General features: G+C 47.1%; 2 protein-coding genes across 6 annotated transcripts in view; one reads left to right on the forward strand and one right to left on the reverse strand.

Moving 5' to 3' along the window:
* Positions 1-9,112, reverse strand: part of SGTA (small glutamine rich tetratricopeptide repeat co-chaperone alpha) — a 32,291-nt gene extending 23,179 nt beyond the window's left edge. For both annotated transcript variants that reach the window (XM_044269158.1, XM_044269147.1), the window contains exons 1-2: positions 9,001-9,112; positions 3,963-4,080 (exon numbers count right to left, since the gene is read on the reverse strand). In XM_044269158.1, the coding sequence (XP_044125093.1) occupies positions 3,963-4,062 (100 nt within the window). In that variant the 5' untranslated portion in view covers positions 4,063-4,080; positions 9,001-9,112. The remainder of the gene's footprint in view (positions 1-3,962; positions 4,081-9,000) is intronic.
* THOP1 (thimet oligopeptidase 1) overlaps positions 6,547-18,291 on the forward strand; it is a 51,014-nt gene continuing 39,269 nt past the window's right edge. The window contains exons 1-2 of one of the 4 annotated variants that reach the window (XM_044269125.1): positions 6,547-6,629; positions 9,739-9,939. In XM_044269125.1, the coding sequence (XP_044125060.1) occupies positions 9,744-9,939 (196 nt within the window). In that variant the 5' untranslated portion in view covers positions 6,547-6,629; positions 9,739-9,743. Of the gene's footprint in view, positions 6,630-9,165; positions 9,392-9,738; positions 9,940-18,291 lie in introns of those variants that run through there. The other 3 variants (XM_044269110.1, XM_044269117.1, XM_044269134.1) reach the window with 3 other exon arrangements.

Below are 18,291 nucleotides of genomic sequence, written 5' to 3' on the forward strand. Positions count from 1 at the left end.
GAAATCTGGAACGCCATGTCATCCGGACCAAAGAGGACAAGGACAACCCAAGTTGTTATCAACGCTCAGTTCAGAAGCCTGCATCTCTGATGGTATGGGGTTGCATGAGTGCGTGTGGCATGGGCAGCTTGCATGTCTGGAAAGGCACCATCAATGCAGAAAAATATATTCAGGTTCTAGAACAACATATGCTCCCATCCAGACGTCATCTCTTTCAGGGAAGACCCTGCATTTTTCAACAAGATAATGCCAGACCACATTCTGCATCAATCACAACATCATGGCTGCGTAGGAGAAGGATCCGGGTACTGAAATGGCCAGTCTGCAGTCCAGATCTTTTACCTATAGAGAACATTTGGCGCATCATAAAGAGGAAGGTGCAACAAAGAAGGCCCAAGACGATTGAACAGTTAGAGGCCTGTATTAGACAAGAATGGGAGAGCATTCCTATTTCTAAACTTGAGAAACTGGTTTCCTCGGTCCCCAGACGTCTGTTGAGTGTTGTAAGAAGAAGGGGAGATGCGACACAGTGGTGAAAATGGCCTTGTCCCAACTTTTTGGGGATTTGTTGACACCATGAAATTCTGATTCAACATATTTTTTCTCAGTTTAAACTTTTGTTCTGTGATTTATGTTCTATTCTGAATAAAATATTAGAAGTTGGCACCTCCACATCATTGCATTAAATTTTTACTCACTATTTGTATAGTGTCCCAACTTTTTTGGAATCCGGTTTGTACACTCTTGCACACATTTACATATACACACACACTAGTCTCCAACATCCTGATGACATTGAATCATGTGATCAGGTTTAAAATGAGAAAAGTAAGCACTGCAAAAACCCTTTGCTGCATGAACTGTGGAGCGGACAACTTCCATTGAAAACAATGGGAGGCGCTTTCAGTGCAGATGCCCCGGTTTTCAACACTGAAACTAAAATCCTCTGCCTGAAAAATACCCTAGGAGAGAGAGTGCCTTTACTGACAACAAAAGTATATCTAGAGCAGTGACCTCCAACTGTTGCAAAACTACAACTCCCATCATGCTAGTCTACATTGATCGAGAGGAATGGCGAGGAACTGGAGCACAACGTACATTAGAAAGTTGTAGGACTTTTCACTTCAGACTCATTCACAGTTCAGTCTAATGTAATGTGTTTATTCAGAGGTCTTTTTTTCGCGCAGATCGTAGGTCTGCAGGTAAAAACATGGCAGCATGTACTATGCATCCATTCTGTTTGATAGGTCTGTGAAGACAACATATGGATGTGGTACGTGCTTGTTTCTCACTGATCCATTGCATAGAGAATTGATACAGATTGTTATAATACAGTTTTTTTTTTTTTTTTTTTTTTTTTTTACAGAGTGTGAAAAACACTAAGATCATTTATGGAAGCACATGTGAATAAGGCTTCCTACTGAAATCAATACTTACATAAAACCAGAACATATTGGGTGATTTAACCCCTTCCAACAGAAGTCATTTTGGACTAAATGCCAGTGCCCCATTTTTCAAGTCACTTTAAGGGGTAGTATCCTTGAAATGCATCCTTGAAATGCTCTGGTGACACATCGTACTTTGTTTGTGGTAAATTTTACCCGATATACAATACTATGAAAAAAAATGTGTGGGAAAAATGCTGCAGAGTAAGAGTGCTTTCAAAAGGGGTTTAAAGGGGTTGCCCGGCCATATACAGTCCTGATCAAAAGTTTAAGACCACTTGATAAATGGCAAAAAAAAATATTTACATTGTTGGATCTTAACAAGGTTCCAAGTAGAGCTTCAACATGCAACAAGAAGAAATGAGAGTGAGACAAAACATTTTTTGAGCATTCAATTGAAAATAAATAGTTTTTCAGCTGATCCAAATTTTAGGGCCACATGCCTTTAAAGGGCCAAATCTGTTCAAAGATGTGGATTCATTGTCATTTTCTGTCAGGTAGTCACGGGTTGTTGAACTGCATAAGCAGGGTCTCTCACAGCGCGCCATCGCTGCTGAGGTGGGACGCAGTAAGACAGTATTTTGGAATTTATTAAATGATCCTGAGGGTTATGGAACAAAAAAGTCAAGTGGAAGACCCAAAAAATTTTCATCAGAACTGAGCTGGAGGATCCAATTGGCTGTCCGTCAAGACACTGGACAATCCTCGACCCAAATTAAGGCCCTTACTGGTCCTGACTGCAGCCCCATAACCATCAGACGGCATCTGAGACTGAAGGGCTTCTAAAACAAAAAACATCTTCAAAGACCTCGTCTCCTTGAACGCCACAGAACTGCTTGTTTGGACTTTGCAAGAGAGCACCAAACATGGGACATTGAAAGGTGGAAGAAAGTTTTATTCTCTGATGGGGGGGGGGGGGGGGGGGGAAGTAACCTTGATAGTCCTGATGGTTTCCAACGTTACTGACAAGCAGATCCCACCCGAGATGTTTTCTACGCACCACAGTGGAGGGGGCGCCATAATGGTCTGGGGTGCTTTTTCCTTCAGTGGAACAATGGAGCTTCAGGAAGTGCAGGGGCATCAAACGGCCGCTGGCCATGTCCAGATGTTGCAGAGAGCATTCCTCATGACTGAGGGACCTCGTCCGTGTGGTAACGACTGGGTTTTTCAACAGGACAACGCTACAGTACACAATGCCTGCAGGACAGGGGACTTCTTCCAGGAGAATAACATCACTCTTTTGGCCCATCCTGCATGTTCCCCTGATCTAAATCCAATTGAGAACCTTTGGGGATGGATGGCAAGGGAAGTTTACAAAAATGGACAACAGTTCCAGACAGTAGATGGCCTTCATGCGGCAGTCTTCACCACTTGGAGAAATGTTCCCACTCACCTCATGGAAACACTTGCATCAAGCATGTTCGTTTTTTTTTTTTTGGTGGTCTTAAACTTTTGATCAGAACTGTATATTGATGACCTATAGTCAGGATGGGTAATCAATATAAGATCAGCGAGGGTCTGACACCCGGGGCCCCCACCAATCAACTGTTTAACATGGAGGCAGCGCTCCATGCAAGTGCCGCTTCCTTGTCATTACATTATGCACTAACTCATCTTCAGCGGTGGGTGCAGTGTAAATACAAGCCCTGCATCCTTTCAAGTGAATAGAGCGAGTACACTGCGTAGTGTAATGAACAGGAAGCAGAGCTGGCATGGAGCACCAGATTGGAAGGGACGAGCAAGTCCATTGCAGGATTCATGCTCTGTGTGAGATTCCTACAATGGGACTTTGTGTAAAGCAGCCCCAAGGCCGAATGCACACGGCTGTGGAACACAGCCTGGCATCCGGCTGACAGCAGGAGCGCACGGCGTCATTGGTTGCCATGACGCCGTGCGCTTTATGCAGCAGCTGCAGTACAGTAATACTCTCATATAGCTAATACGAGTATTACTGTAGTGCAGCGGCGGCATGAAGCGCAAGGCATCATAGCAACCAATGACGCCGTGCGCTCCTGCCCTCAGCATTCGGCCTAACAGTGATAATGTTGAAAACATTCCAACCAGGCCAGAGATGTGCTCCCTGGTGTAAGTACGTTGCAGGCATTTCCTGGATCACATTCCGTACATTCGGCACATGATCCTAGCCTGGTTACAACCAGCGAAGTACTCAGGTTGCGCCTGCGCAGTTAGGTAGCCTCAGGCACTAACTGCTCACAGCCCCCGAGGCTGTCTGACTGTGCAGGCACAATCCACGTACATCACAGGTTGTAACCCAAGTATCACGTGGCAAATATACAGCATGTGATCCAGAAAGTGCCCCCAACGTAATTACACACCCAACGTAATTACACAAGGGAGTGCAGGGAGCTCAGCTCCGGCCCGCTAGGAATAGTTAGCAACATTATAACTATTAAATGGAAGTATATTGGTGGAAGAGCTCCTGCTCTAGACAAAAACCGAGACGTCTTTATTGTAGAGAATGACATGAGGAGCTAGTGTTCATGTACAATGCCATACCTTCCAGACTCTCCTGAGCATCAGAGGAAAGTCCACCATTATGAAGCTGGTCCTGCAGATACTGGATGATGGAAAATGCCAAACGCTTCTTATCTGCCATGGTTTATGTAGACAGCACCTGCAAATACATAATGACAGCTGCAGGCATTTCACTATGCACACCAGGGTGAGAACCAAGCATGGGCACACAAACTCCTACAGCAATAAGGCTATAGTAAACACATCTTAAAGGGGATAAATATGGCTTAAAGGCTATGTACACCTGGTACTTTCACCTTCACTTTGTGGGTCATCTAATAAACCTTATCTCTAAACTACTGAGAGGTCATAAACACTTATTTAAAGAGGACCTTTCACCGATTATGACACTGTGAACTAAGTATACAGACATGGAGAGCAGCGCCCAGGGATCTCCCTGCACTTACTATTATCCCTGGGCGCCGCTCCGTTCTCCTGCTGCTATCTCCGGTCACTAAGTTATGGTAGGCGGAGTCTGCCCTTGTTCTTCTGTAGCACTGGCCAATCGCATTGCTCCCAGGCTGTGAGCTCTGCGCTGCGATTGGCCAGCGCTAGAGCAGAACAAGGGCAGACTCTGCCTACTATAACTTAGTGAGTGGAGATACCGGAGGGCATAGCGGGAGAACAGAGCGGCGCCCAGGGATAATAGTAAGTGCAGGGAGATCCCTGGGCGCCGCTCTACATGTCTGTATTCTTAGTTCACAGTGTCATAATCGGGGAAAGGTTCTCTTTAAGCCACATTCTTATCAGTAAGAACTAAGCTTTAATGAGTTTATAATGTCAGAGCAGAGATGCAAAAAGACAGAAAATGCACAGGCAGCTACTACAGCATCTCAGCTCAAAAAAAGGGCTCCATATTGTTAATAAAGACCAATTGAAAAAAATATTTTTAGATGAAAATAATGCAATAATTAAAAACATTGCCCCCAAAAGTGTACATAGTCTTTAAAGGGTAGTGTTGAGCAAAGCAAGCTTTGGATACTTCATCTGAAGTCGCTTTGTTTAAAACTTCAGAATAATACTGTATGGAGATCCATCTCCGCACAGTATTAGAATGTATGGGCTCTGATGAGCCGAAGTAAGTTATTCACAAAGTTGCGCGTGACTTCAATAACTTCGGTAATTGATTTTTAAAGTAGAAAAATCACTTTAAACCTGAAACCAATTTCAGCTTTGGTTCCGAAGTACTAGTCAGAGACATGTTTTGCAAAAAGATAGGACACATTCTATCTTTTTGTGGAACGGAAGTTCCCAGACGAAAGCACTCCGTAGTGTTTCCGTTCCGCACCATTCCACATCTCCGGATTTGCGGAGCCATTGAAATGAATGCGGAAGGCCCACGGAATGGTGCCCGTGTATTGCGGGTCCGCAATACAGCAACGGGCAGCACACATTTGTGTGCAGGAGGCCTAATACTGTGCAGAGACGAATCACAGTACAGTATTATTCCGAAGTTTTGAACGAAACGACTTTGAATGAAGCATCTAAAGCTCGCTTTGCTCAACACTATTAAAGGGGTTGGCCACATTCTGGTTATTGTTGACCAATGTGTATGTGAGATGATTATATAATAAGTACTAATACAGTCTTTGTTGAAATTCTGCTCTATTTTCTATATTTCATAAGCCATGTCCTCTTGTTAGGCAAATCCTCTGTGCTGTCCACACACAGGTCCTGTCCATAAGATGGCCGCTGCGAGAGGGTAAATCACTTCCATAGGATGTCTACTCCATTTAAATACATTACACCTAACCTCTGTAATTGCACTGTTAGGAGCTGAGTGAAGGCACAGTGTTAGGGTCCATTCCCACGTCCGCAATTTTGCGATGTGCTGCCCGGATCTGGAATTGCAGATCCGCACTTCCGGGTATGCAATTCCGTTCCTGAAAAAAATAGAACATGTCCTATTCTTGTCCGCAATTACGGACAATAGGCATTTTCTATTAAGTGTCGTCGATGTGCGGTCTGCAAAATGCAGACCGCACATCGCCGAAGTCGGTGTTTTGCGGACCGCACATCGTTGGCACTTAATAGAATATGCCTGTTCTTGTCTGTAATTGCAGACAAGAATAGGACATGTTCTATTTTTTCGGGAACAGAAAAGGCACAGAATATCAGCAAAGACTGTATTAGTAAATAGTATGTGCTATATATCATCTTACCTACACATTAGTCACAAGTAGCCAGAATGTGCTCAAGCCCTTTAAATCAATTTAATAGGCTAACCATGCCCACCTTCAACCACATTTCAAAAGTGGAACAAGTGGTGTAGAAATGCAAGGCCACAAGTTGTTTGCACAGATAAACCTAAAAAGTCGTAAAAAGCCTAATTTTGGGACTTTTTGAAGCCGGAATTCTTGAGCACATATTCTGTTTCTACTTAACATTTTCGAGATATTAGTTTGAGGTCAGTGAATGATTCACAAGCAGTAAATCAGTACATAGCTAGTCCTGTTCTCAGCTTAGGCTACTTTCACATCTGTGGCATGGATTCTCTGGAATGTAATGCCCGCCTGCCCCATGAGATGCAGCAAATATGCAGACACAAACCTCTGCCAGAGCTGGAGGTCAGATGGCAGTGCTGCGGGTGTGAAAGTAGCCTTAGAACCGACTACAACTGTACCGGCCTGGACTGCAGATTGATACATGGTAAGCAAATATCAGCGAGCCTTGTACAACTATCTACTCATCTCATTTATGACAAAACTATAGAAACCTTACACATAGTGCAGGGGAGAAAAAGACCAAGGGATAGGTGGGGATGCGAATCCCAGGAGGAAGTGAGACTCAGATTTCTACACGTTTCTATAAGCATTAAGGTTGTTTACTTTTAAGAATTCATCTAAACCCTTTTTAAAACTGTCCACTGTTCCTGCCGTGACCACGTCCTGAGGAAGTCTATTCCACAGATTCACAGATCTTACAGTAAAGAAGCTTTGACGCTTCTGGAGACTGAACTTTTTCTTCTGCAGTCGGAGGCAGTGCCCCCTTGTCTTTTGAGTGCATTTCACATGGAACAGTTTTTCACTGTATGTTTTGTATGGCCCATTTATAGATTTGTATAGGTCAGTGGTCGGCAAACCACGGCTTGCGAGCCACAAGCGGCTCTTTAGCCCCTTAATGCGGCTCTTCCAGGTGACCTGTGTGGCGGCGCTGCTAAGGTTTCTAACTCCGCTACTGTTGCTACGCTAAGCGCAGCTGCGCATGGAGACCTGGGCAGCGTGAGGTCCGGACTAATATGGAAAGGAGGGGGCCCCCCGCCGGCGGCCGCTCTGCCTGCCTCTTTAAGAGACTCGATGAGCAGTGGCTGTGAGCGGGTGTACCGCGTCTGTCTGACGTTGCCACAGCTCCGCCCCCAGAGCAGAGAAGAACCAGCGGCAGCCAGCCACAGCCTCTGCCAGGGAAGGCCCGCCGCCCACACACAGGATACTTTTCTGAGACTGTGACAGGAGGCAGCCAAGTTCCAACAGTTACTGGTAGGTAGGTTGGTTAATTATAACAACTTAGTTACTGGATCCCATTACCACCATCTCACCCATCCCAGTAGTGCCAGCCAGTGTACTGTAACTAGCCCGCCCTGGTTCTGTTTGGACTGGAGAAATGTACATTGGGGTGGGGGGAAGTCATGAGAGAGATGTCTGCATGTGCTGGAGAAATGTGCCATGGGGCCGCCCTGGTTCTGTTTGGACTGGAGAAATGTGCATATGGGGGGGGGGGGGGGGGGGGAGTGCTTATTGTTTTTGGCCCCAGGGCCCCATTTCACCTAGAACCGGCCCTGCCTGTGGAACGCATTTGCGTTCCGCAAAGCTGGAGAGGGCGTGTACATCTCATATCACCCATGTGTCCTCCCACTATTATCATCATCACACAGGAAGCCGGAGTAATCGAGGGTGTACACACCTCTTTCTAAATGTCGGAACGTGCTGCGTCACAACAGGAAGTGACGAGGGTAGTGAAAAAAAAAATTGTCTCTTAAAAGAAATTTCAGTCGCGGTTTTGTTGATATTTGGCTCAGTTGACTAAAAAGTTCGCCCACCACTGGTACAAGTTAATCATGTCCCCCCCTTAGACGTCTCTTTCCAAGACTAAATAAATTCAATTCTTTCTTCATAACTAAGACCCTCCATGCCCCTTATCAGTTTAGTCGCTCTCCTCTGTACTTTTTCCAGCTGCAGTGCATCCCTTCTATGTACTGGTGCCCAGAACTGAACTGCATATTCCAGATGAGGCCACACCAACGCTTTGTAAAGTGGTAATATTACATCCCTGCCCTGCGAGTCCATGCCTCGTTTAATGCATGACAATGGGGTCCTTCAGGTAGAGGGATCCATACTTCTCTGATCCCGGCCACTGGGTTCCATCTCCTTCTCTCCAAATGTCAACATCCTGTTTGACGCACGTCAAGTGGCTGCTGTAGTAGCGGCTTTCCCCCCTGCATCACATAATCCAGTAACATGATGCATGGGGGACCCATCACCCACTGCTGCAACCAGTCATTGTCTGCAAAGGTGCTGGAACCCATCAGGTGATATGATCCCCTCTGGCCAAGCTGGGGTGTCTGCTCGAACAACCACCTTACCTATAATTTATAACATGGCTTGCATACAACGTATACAAAATCTGCATTTGATATAAAAAAATAATAATATATATAAATAAAAAAAAAGGATGCTATACGGCAGACATGCCAGAACTGTCAACCTGACAGGTAGGACCACTGAGGGGATAACTCACCCAGAACCAATACCAAGGTGGAAACCCTGCTGCCCCCAGTCCTAACTGTAACCTTACATCTGTGGCCCCCTCCATGAGATGACTGTGGTCTACTGACAGGGAGCCAGGGAAACATTCGCTCTATGTGATAGTCCCCAGATGCCTCTCATATACAGTATGTGTAGAGACTACTTGGAGGACACCTCCTTGTGAAAGAACCACCTCCATGTATACACATGCAGCAATGACTACGTCAGAGGACCCCTTCAGGAGCATGAAGCCCTCCGGTGACAGCACTCCGTCTTACCAACTCTCCACACATGCGACCACCGTCCCTGGAAGCGGATACGGAAGTTGCTGGTGCAGTGAAGTCAGCGCAGGAAGTGACGTGTTACGTACGCGCTATGTACACGGAGCAGTCCCCCAGCCATACACATCGCCGCGTAATTCTATAAGCACCTCCCCTCCGGCCTGATAAACCCCTCCCCATACACGTGACATCGCCCCTCCCACACTGCCCTGCGAGTCCCCGCACCGGCTTCCTTGGACTGTTCTTTGACGTATTTACCACATGGCGCCTACAGGTACTGGAGGTAGAACGGTGGGCTCGTGCTTGGGAGGGGCTGAGGTGGGGTTATCCATGTTCGCATAAGCCGTCGCCCTGGTACCTAGGAGCACAGTGAGTTACTTCAGCATAGGTAGGTTAGAGCACCTGTCATTGGCATAGGAGAATGCAGGCTGGTGTCCCCTGTTATCAGTCTTTCAGGTGTGTTCTATAGTAGTGATCATGGGGCAGCAGATATGTCCGGTCTGATCCTCAGTTACATAAAGTATATATGTTACTGTATGTGGGTGCCAAGGCCTTCTCCAGGACCCCAGAAGACTGTATATAGAACCGTATGTGGTAGTAGTCTTTTCCACCAGGATCTCCTGATGTCCCCTTACAGTAGGGAAAGGTTCCCCACCAGAGGGAATTTTTGTCAGGGGACCAGGTCTGTCTTACTTCCCAGCTCTGCATGTAACCTTCTCCATATTCCATTTATAGGTCATATGATGGAGCTGCCTCCTAAGAATGAAGAGAACCGTCTCCGATGGGACCTTACTCCAGAACAAATCCGCTCAATGGCCGTCAAGCTTATTGAGAAAACCAAGTGTGTGTATGACACGGTGGGGAGCCTTGCCAGGGATTGTGTTACCTATGAGAGCACCCTAAAAGCGCTGGCTGATGTAGAGGTGGAGTATTCAGGTGAGAGCCATGTGCGGCGCTAATTCAGATATTGTGTGTAACTAGGACAGGCACTCTACACTTGAGGATGTATAATATTTCACAACTACATTCATGATGGATAACACCAGTGCAAGAACATAATTAGAAACACATGGCTTGAGTGAATAGAACCGCTCGCCTCCTTTGTCACTTTGGAAGTGGTGCTCACCCCGTCTAGTATAACAACAAATTGTATGTAGCTAGGACAGGCGCTCTGCATTTCAAAGCATCCGAGGAGGATATGTCGTTTTTACATAGATATTTGTTATAACTAGTGTTGAGCAAACTTGTGTTTTAAGTTCCGCATCTAAAGTTTGGGTTATCGAAGAATTCCGTTATGGTCTGTAACGAGATTCTTCGATAACCCGAACTTTAGACGCCGAACTTAAAACACAAGTTCGCTCAACACTATTAACACAATTACATTAACAATTTGCATAAAATCTGTTCAGAAACATAATAATAAAAAATAAAAAAAAAAAAAAAAACGTAAAAGTAGGTCAGCTGAAGGAATAAAATGGAAAAAGACAAATCTATACCACATTCGATGGCAATATCACTCTATAGGTTGTATGGGCAATAGTTTCGCTGGAAGCTTGTTGAACAGCAGAGAATCGTGCAGTAGTCGTCTGATATGTATATCGTTAGTATCTATTGCGCATACAGGCACAATTAAGTCCCATAGTGCATATCACATTTGCATATTATTATGATAGAATGTCATATTACAAATTACTCACACAAGTGGTGCCTATTTTTTTGAATGGATAATCTGCGCTACTCGTGCTTAAAGGGGTTGTCCGGGTTCAGAGCTGAACCCAGACATACTCATATTTTCACCCAGGCAGCCCCCCTGATGTTGGCATCGGAGCATTTAATGCTCCGATGCGCTAGATCATGCAGAACACGGGCTCTTTTGTATACAACAACACACTGCTGGGCGGAAACTTCCGTGTTTTCGGTGACGTCTCTGGCTCTGGGCGGGCTTTAGCTCTGCCCTAGCCGTTTTACTGGCTAGGGCAGCTCTGAAGCCCGCCCATCAGTGCCTGAGATGTCACCGTGCTTCCTGGCAGCCCCATGGAGAGCCCAGTACGTCACCGGATCTCCAAAAAATGCCTTTGCCCTGCACAATTTAGCACAGGGCAAAGAAGAGCATCAGAGCATGAACTGCTCTGATGCTCAAGTGAGGAGGGCTGTGTGGGTGAAAATGGGGATATGTCCGTGTTCAGCTCTGAACATGGACAACCACTTTAATAAGTCTGTTAATTTGTTAAGCGCAATAGAATGGTAAAGCGATACATTAGACTGTTTCTTGTTTTGTATTGTATTCACCTTAGGCTTCATGCACACGACCGTTCTGTTTTTTGCGGTCCGCAGATCCGCCAAAAATGAAAGCCGCCCATTGTAGAAATGCCTATCCTTGTCCGTAAAACAGACGAGAATAGGACATGAGATATATATTTTTTATTTTTTTTTGCGGGCTACGGAACGGAGCAACGGATGCGGACAGCACACAGAGTGCTGTCTGCATCTTTTGCGGCTTTATTGAAGTGAATGGGTCCACATCCGAGCTGTAAAAACTGCGGCTCAGATGCGGACCAAAACAACTGTTATGTGCATGAGGCCTTACACTTATAGTTCCATTTGATTGCTTTTTCATTGCCTATATTGGCGCTGATTGTTTGTATCAATATGATTCTAACAGTGATCAATGTTGAATACTCACTGTTAGTAGTTGGTATTTACCGACTGTGGCGTCCTGCGTGGTGGTTTGCAGACTCGCCTCTGCGTCTCTTTATTTGGTGCAGGTAATATTACCTTTCTCGTGGTAGAGGTCTTGTGGGCTCTGTGGCTTGTGGGATGCCAAGCATTGCACATGTCTCAACACGCCAACCTCAAACTGCCCGGTTCTTTTTAAAGATGGAAAGTTACAAGAAGAAATCCTCTGGGTGGTTTCAAGTGTAGAGTGCCTGTCCTAGTTACATACAATTAATTAATTACTTTGACGGGGTAAGTCAAATTGACAAGAGCACCATATCCAGAGCAACAAGAGGGTGAGCCGCTCTAATTCAAATATTATAACCCAGAGGCAAGGCCAGATATGTGACATGGATGACGTAAAAGACATTTTCCAGGACGTCCCTCCATGACAGCACCCATGGAGGTTGTCCTATTGGTCTCTGTAGGGACAGGAAGCGAGAGAGATTAAAATGCCCCCACCCCTCCCACTCTCCAGTGTTCTTCCTGTCCCTACAGGGATGGGAGCCGAGAGAATCTTTTCCCTGCCCTGGGAATCTATATAGGGCCGAGCCTGGTCGGGGGGGTCTCCCTCTCCTCTTCAGGCTTCGGGGGCCCTAAAAGCTAGCACCTCTCTGGGTAGAGGTCCCCTGGCTTCCCCAGATACCTTCTTTTCTGGCCGCATCGGCGAGGAGCTGAAAGCGGTCGGGAGCGCTGTGTGGTGGCCGCGGTATCAGGGAGCCGGGGCCGCTTCTTCCGGGTTCGGGAGCTCTGGGAACGGCTGCGGCTCCTGCGCTCGGCGCTCCTCCCGTTCGGCGTGCAGCCCATGTGACCGGAAGTGCGGGTCACATGGGCGAAAGAAAGAGGGCGGCGCCCAGGGAACGCCGAGCCCGGCGGAATGCACGCAGGGGGGGTCGACTCTGCATGGCATTGAGTCCCCCCCCACCTGGAAATAAGGAGGCGGAGCCGCGCGGCAACGGGTGGACCAGGTAGGACTTAAATTGAATGTCAGTTTGCTGTCCAGGTGTGGTATGGAGGTCCAGATGTCAGCTATGCAGGACACTAGCGCAGACATCCCTACCCCGAGTCATGTAAGTAAAGTGAGATATATCCAGGTCCCTCTCCTTTATTCCTTACGCTGGGCTAATGGTCTCTCTCTCTTCCTACCAGGGGAAGAAAGACACCACGGTTAAGTCGCTGGGAGAGCCTAAAAAGAAACCCAGAAGGTGTGCGCTATGCTCAAAGAGACTGGGGGAGGCATATATAAAAGCCCTGTGTAGTGACTGCCTAGCAAAGATCCTCAGAGACGAACAATCCTCCCTTCTGGCAGACCTGAGAGTGATTGTGAAAGAGGAGATCCAGGCGGCCAGCTCTAGTGTAGCGCAGAAACCCTGTGCCGTCTCCCCTCCCCCCCAAAAGACCCTGTGTGCTCAGGGAGTCGGATTCTGAAGAAGAAGGCTTATACCTTTCAGAAGGGGAAACCTTAAAGGGGGACGACGATCAGGGTTCTTCCCATATGGCCGACGATCAGAGAAGATATCTCTTCTCACAAGAAGATCTAGATCCCCTCCTGTCGGCTGTAAGACAGACTATGGATATAGAGGAAGAGGAGCAGACTCGCTCGATACAGGACGAGATGTTCGGCGGCTTAAAAGCTAGGAAGAAAAAATTGTTCCCGGTGAACGAGAATTTGAAGGACCTAGTCATAGACGAATGGGCTGACGCCGATAAGAGATTGTATATACCGCGGGAATTTAAGAACAGGCTTTTGTTCAACCCGGAGGACACAAAACTGTGGGATGTAGTCCCTAAAGTCGATATCCAGGTGGCGAAGGTGGTAAAAAGAACCACCCTCCCCTTTGAGGACTCAGCCCAGTTAAAGGAGCCAATGGATCGGAAGATCGACGGTTTGCTCAAAAGAGCATGGGAAGTTTCGGCCAATAGCATTAACACCAATATTGCTGCTACGTCCGTGGCCAGATCTCTGTGTCTTTGGGTGAACCAGCTGGAAGAACATCTTAGGCAAGACACCCCTAAGGAAGAGATCCTGGCGTCATTACCCCTATTTAAGATGGCTGCATCCTTTGTAGCAGACGCCTCAGCAGAGTCCATAAGATTTGCAGCAAAAACAGACTCCCTAACCAATACGGCAAGGAGAGCCCTGTGGCTAAAACCCTGGTCGGGGGATATAGCCTCCAAGAATAAACTATGCGCCTTACCCCTTAAAGGTTCTCACCTCTTTGGTCCGGTACTGGATGAGATCCTGGAGAAGACAGCGGACAGAAAGAAGGGGTTTCCGGAGGAAAAAGGAAAGAAACCTTTGCCCTTTCGTAAGACAACCAGCAGCTTCCAGGGCACTCCCAGAGGTAAAGGGAAGACTGGAAGGTGGAGCTACCCCAAAGGGGGAAAAGGTCGAGGTTTCCTTTTTAACCCCAATTCCAAGCCTGAGAAACAATGACGCCAGGCCAGTAGGGGGCAGACTCCAGTTCTTTTGGGAAGAATGGACCAGGATAACCAAAAACCAATACATCCTGGAATCCATCCGAACGGGGTTCAAGATAGAGTTTCGCCTTCCTCCTCCTCATCTATTCCAGACCACAGTCTTTCAATCGACCTCTCTGCAGGACCAGCTCCTGACGGACATCCAAAAACTTCTGACTTTAAGCGCAATTGTACAAGTCCCTCCTTCAGAGGAGTTCAAAGGTCACTACTCAAAACTCTTCCTCATCACAAAACCAGATGGCTCCAAGAGAACCATCATCAATCTGAAATTTCTGAACAAATGGATAACACATCATCATTTCAAGATGGAATCAATAAAATCTGCAATTCCGTTGATAAGCCCAGGGGCGTTCCTATGCACCCTGGATCTAAAGGACGCATATTATCACGTCCCCATTCACCCTCATTGTCAGCAATATTTGAGGTTCGCAATCAAGAAGGACGGAAGGATTATGCATTTCCAGTTCCAATGTCTCCCGTTTGGAATTTCATCAGCCCCACGCATCTTCACAAAGGTAGTGGCGGAGATAGTTGCCTATCTAAGACAGAGACAGGTAACTATAGTCCCCTACCTAGACGACTTTCTGCTTGTGGCAGACTCAGAGGAGGAGTTAGAGCTTCACAAAGGAAGGACTCTATCTTTACTCACTCGTCTAGGATGGAAAATAAACCTGGAGAAATCGGACCTACAACCAGCAACGCAAAAGAAGTTCCTAGGAACCCTCCTAAATTCCGTGACCCAGTACTCTCTTCTTCCCCAAGACAAGCAAGTCAGCATAAGGGAAAGAATAAGAGCCTTCAAACTAAAGAAAAAACGGACTCTGCGGGAAGCCATGCAGGTCCTAGGACTGATGACCTCATGCATCACAACTGTTCCTTGGGCCCAGTTCCATACAAGAACCCTCCAGGCGGAGGTCCTCGCTTCTTGGGACAAGGACCACAGATCACTAAACACCAAGGTATCTCTTTCAGACGGGGCGGTAAACTCCCTCTCCTGGTGGTTGGTAACAGAAAACCTGTCCCGAGGAGTTGCCTGGAACACGATACCGCTCAAAACATTAACCACGGACGCAAGCAGCCATGGTTGGGGAGCCCACCTAGGGGACCAGTTCTTTCAGGGCAGTTGGTCCGACGCAGACGCCCTAAGATCCTCAAACTACAGGGAATTGAAAGCGGTCTGGGAGTCCCTAAGAGCGGCAGAACATCTCCTCATGGGTCATCATGTCCGAGTGCTATCGGACAACGTAACAACAGTTTGCTACATAAAAAGACAAGGAGGGACGAAGAATCCTCATCTCCAGGACCTAGCGAATCTCATCTTCAGCTGGTCAGAGGAGAAGATCTTGTCCATTTCAGCCACACACCTGAAGGGATCTCTCAATTACACAGCGGACTTTCTCAGCCGACAATTAGTCAGGCCAGGGGAATGGAAGTTGAACCAGGAGGTATTCCAAATGATTTGCCAACAGTGGGGGAGACCTCAAGTGGATTTATTTGCGTCCAGCAGAAATACTCAGCTGGACTATTTCTTCTAGCTAGACCCAAGAGGAGGACCACTGGCGGTGGATGCTCTTTCCCAACCTTGGGATATGAGCCTAGCCTACGCTTTTCCCCCACTTCTCCTCATACCGCTAATCCTGAAGAAATTGAGAGGGTGCTCATCCACGCTGATCTTGGTAGCTCCAGCTTGGCCCAAGAGAGCCTGGTTTTCGGTTCTAAAGACCATGTCCATCAGGGAACCAATAACCCTTCCAAGAAGACAAGACCTACTATCACAAGGTCCTCTGTTTCACCCCAACCTGGACAAACTGAACCTTACAGCGTGGATCCTGAGAGGCAAACCTTAAGGAACAAGGGACTCTCGGACAAGGTAATTTCAACTTTACAGAGCTGCCGCAAACCTATTACAAGAGCAATATACAACAAGATTTGGAAAAAGTTCTCATCCTGGTTGTCACAGAACCAGGCAGATGCCAGATCCCCCACGGTGGGTTGTATTTTAGAGTTCCTTCAGGAGGGGTTTGATGCAGGTCTGAAACCCAGCACACTCAAAGTACAGGTCTCGGCACTCAGCTGTTGTCTCGATACTCCCCTTGCAGATCATAGGTGGATTAGAAGCTTTCTAAAAGCAGCTTCCAGATTGAGGCCCACTTTAAGACAGTCGGTTCCCCCCTGGAGTCTGAACGTAGTTCTAGAAGGATTATGCGATCCTCCGTTTGAGCCGATTGGGCAGATATCCGAAAAATTTCTGTCTCTCAAAGCAGTGTTTCTTCTGGCTATAACCACAGCCCGCAGGATAGGGGAAATCCAAGCCTTGTCAATTAAACAACCTTACTTAAGGATTTTGGATGACCGCATAATCTTGAAGCCAGACCCAGCCTTTCTACCTAAGGTGGTCTCTGCTTTCCATAGAGAACAAGAGCTAACACTCCCTTCATTTTGTTCCCTCCCCAAAAATATACAGGAGGAAAGATTCCAGAGGCTGGACGTTAGAAGAGCAATCCTGGCCTATCTGGACAGAACCAGTTCCTGGAGAAGATCAAGTAATCTGTTCATCCAGTTCGGTGGGAAGAATAGAGGCTTGAAGGCCTCAAAACAGACGCTGGCTCGGTGGATTAAGGACACCATCAGAGAAACATACAGGCTGCAAGAAATAGCCTGCCCCTTAAATCTGAAGGCACATTCCACGAGAGCAATGGCAACTTCCTGGGCCGAAAGGGCCGACGCTACAATTGACCAGATTTGCAAAGCGGCAACCTGGTCTAGCTTCCTGACTTTTGCCAAACATTACAGGCTAGACGTTTCGGCCGGACAGCACTTGGCCTTTGGGCGGAAAGTCCTTCAGGCAGTAGTCCCCCCCCTAGGAGATTCAGTTGTTAGTTCTCCATGGGTGCTGTCATGGAGGGACGTCCTGGAAATACTGGTTTAGTTTACCGGTAAATCCTTTTCCAGGAGTCCGACATGACAGCACCCTGTACTACCCTCCCCGTTATGCTGGTTCCAGCCTTGTAAGCAGTGTGAATATAACATTGTATTAATAAAGGTGTTGGATCCTATCCGGTGTAGTAATTTGGTAAAACACTGGAGAGTGGGAGGGGTGGGGGCCTTTTAATCTCTCTCGCTTCCTGTCCCTACAGAGACCAATAGGACAACCTCCATGGGTGCTGTCATGTCGGACTCCTGGAAAAGGATTTACCGGTAAACTAAACCAGTATTTTTTTTTTTTTTTTATCTAAAGCGTGGTGTGTGTGTGTGTGTGTGTGTGTGTGTGTGTGTGTGTGTGTTTTTTTTTTTTTTATCTTGGGCTGAACCATGATTTTCGTTCGGTTAATAATTCACACGTCAGTGATCGGTCAATGATTTGCATCGGTGATTTTGAGCCAAAACTAGGTGCAACTCTAAAGACAGAACAGGTGCAGATCTTTTCCTCATACCTTATGTCTGTGAGGCTCCAATCCTGGTGTTGGCTCACAATCACTGATGGAAATCACTGATGTGTGAATGAGGCTTAAAGCTTATGGCTTGAAGATCTGAATTTTTATAGTTCAGAGATTTGATTATTAGCAGTGCCCTAATAGCCACGTGACCACCACTGCCAGCAGAGGCTGTGAGAACCTGTCAAGCCTGAGCCACATGACCACCACTGCTAACAGAACCTGTAAGAACCTGGCAATGCTGAGCCAGATGACCACCACTGCTAGCAGAAGCTATGAGAACCCTGCAAGATTGAGCCAGATGACCACCACTGCTAGCAGAGACTATGAGAACCCTGCAAGACTGAGCCAGATGACCACCACTGCTAGCAGAAGCTGTAAGAACCTGGCAATGCTGAGCCAAATGACCACCGCTGCTAGCAGAAGCTATGAGAACCCTGCAAGACTGAGCCAGATGACCACCACTGCTAGCAGAAGCTATGAGAACCCTGCAAGACTGAGCCAGATGACCACCACTGCTAGCAGAAGCTGTAAGAACCTGGCAATGCTGAGCCAAATGACCACCGCTGCTAGCAGAAGCTATGAGAACCCTGCAAGACTGAGCCAGATGGCCACCACTGCTAGCAGAAGCTGTAAGAACCTGGCAATGCTGAGCCAG

This window comes from Bufo gargarizans, chromosome 1 (genome assembly GCF_014858855.1).
Source record: "Bufo gargarizans isolate SCDJY-AF-19 chromosome 1, ASM1485885v1, whole genome shotgun sequence".
In the NCBI taxonomy this organism is placed as follows: Eukaryota; Metazoa; Chordata; class Amphibia; order Anura; family Bufonidae; genus Bufo; species Bufo gargarizans.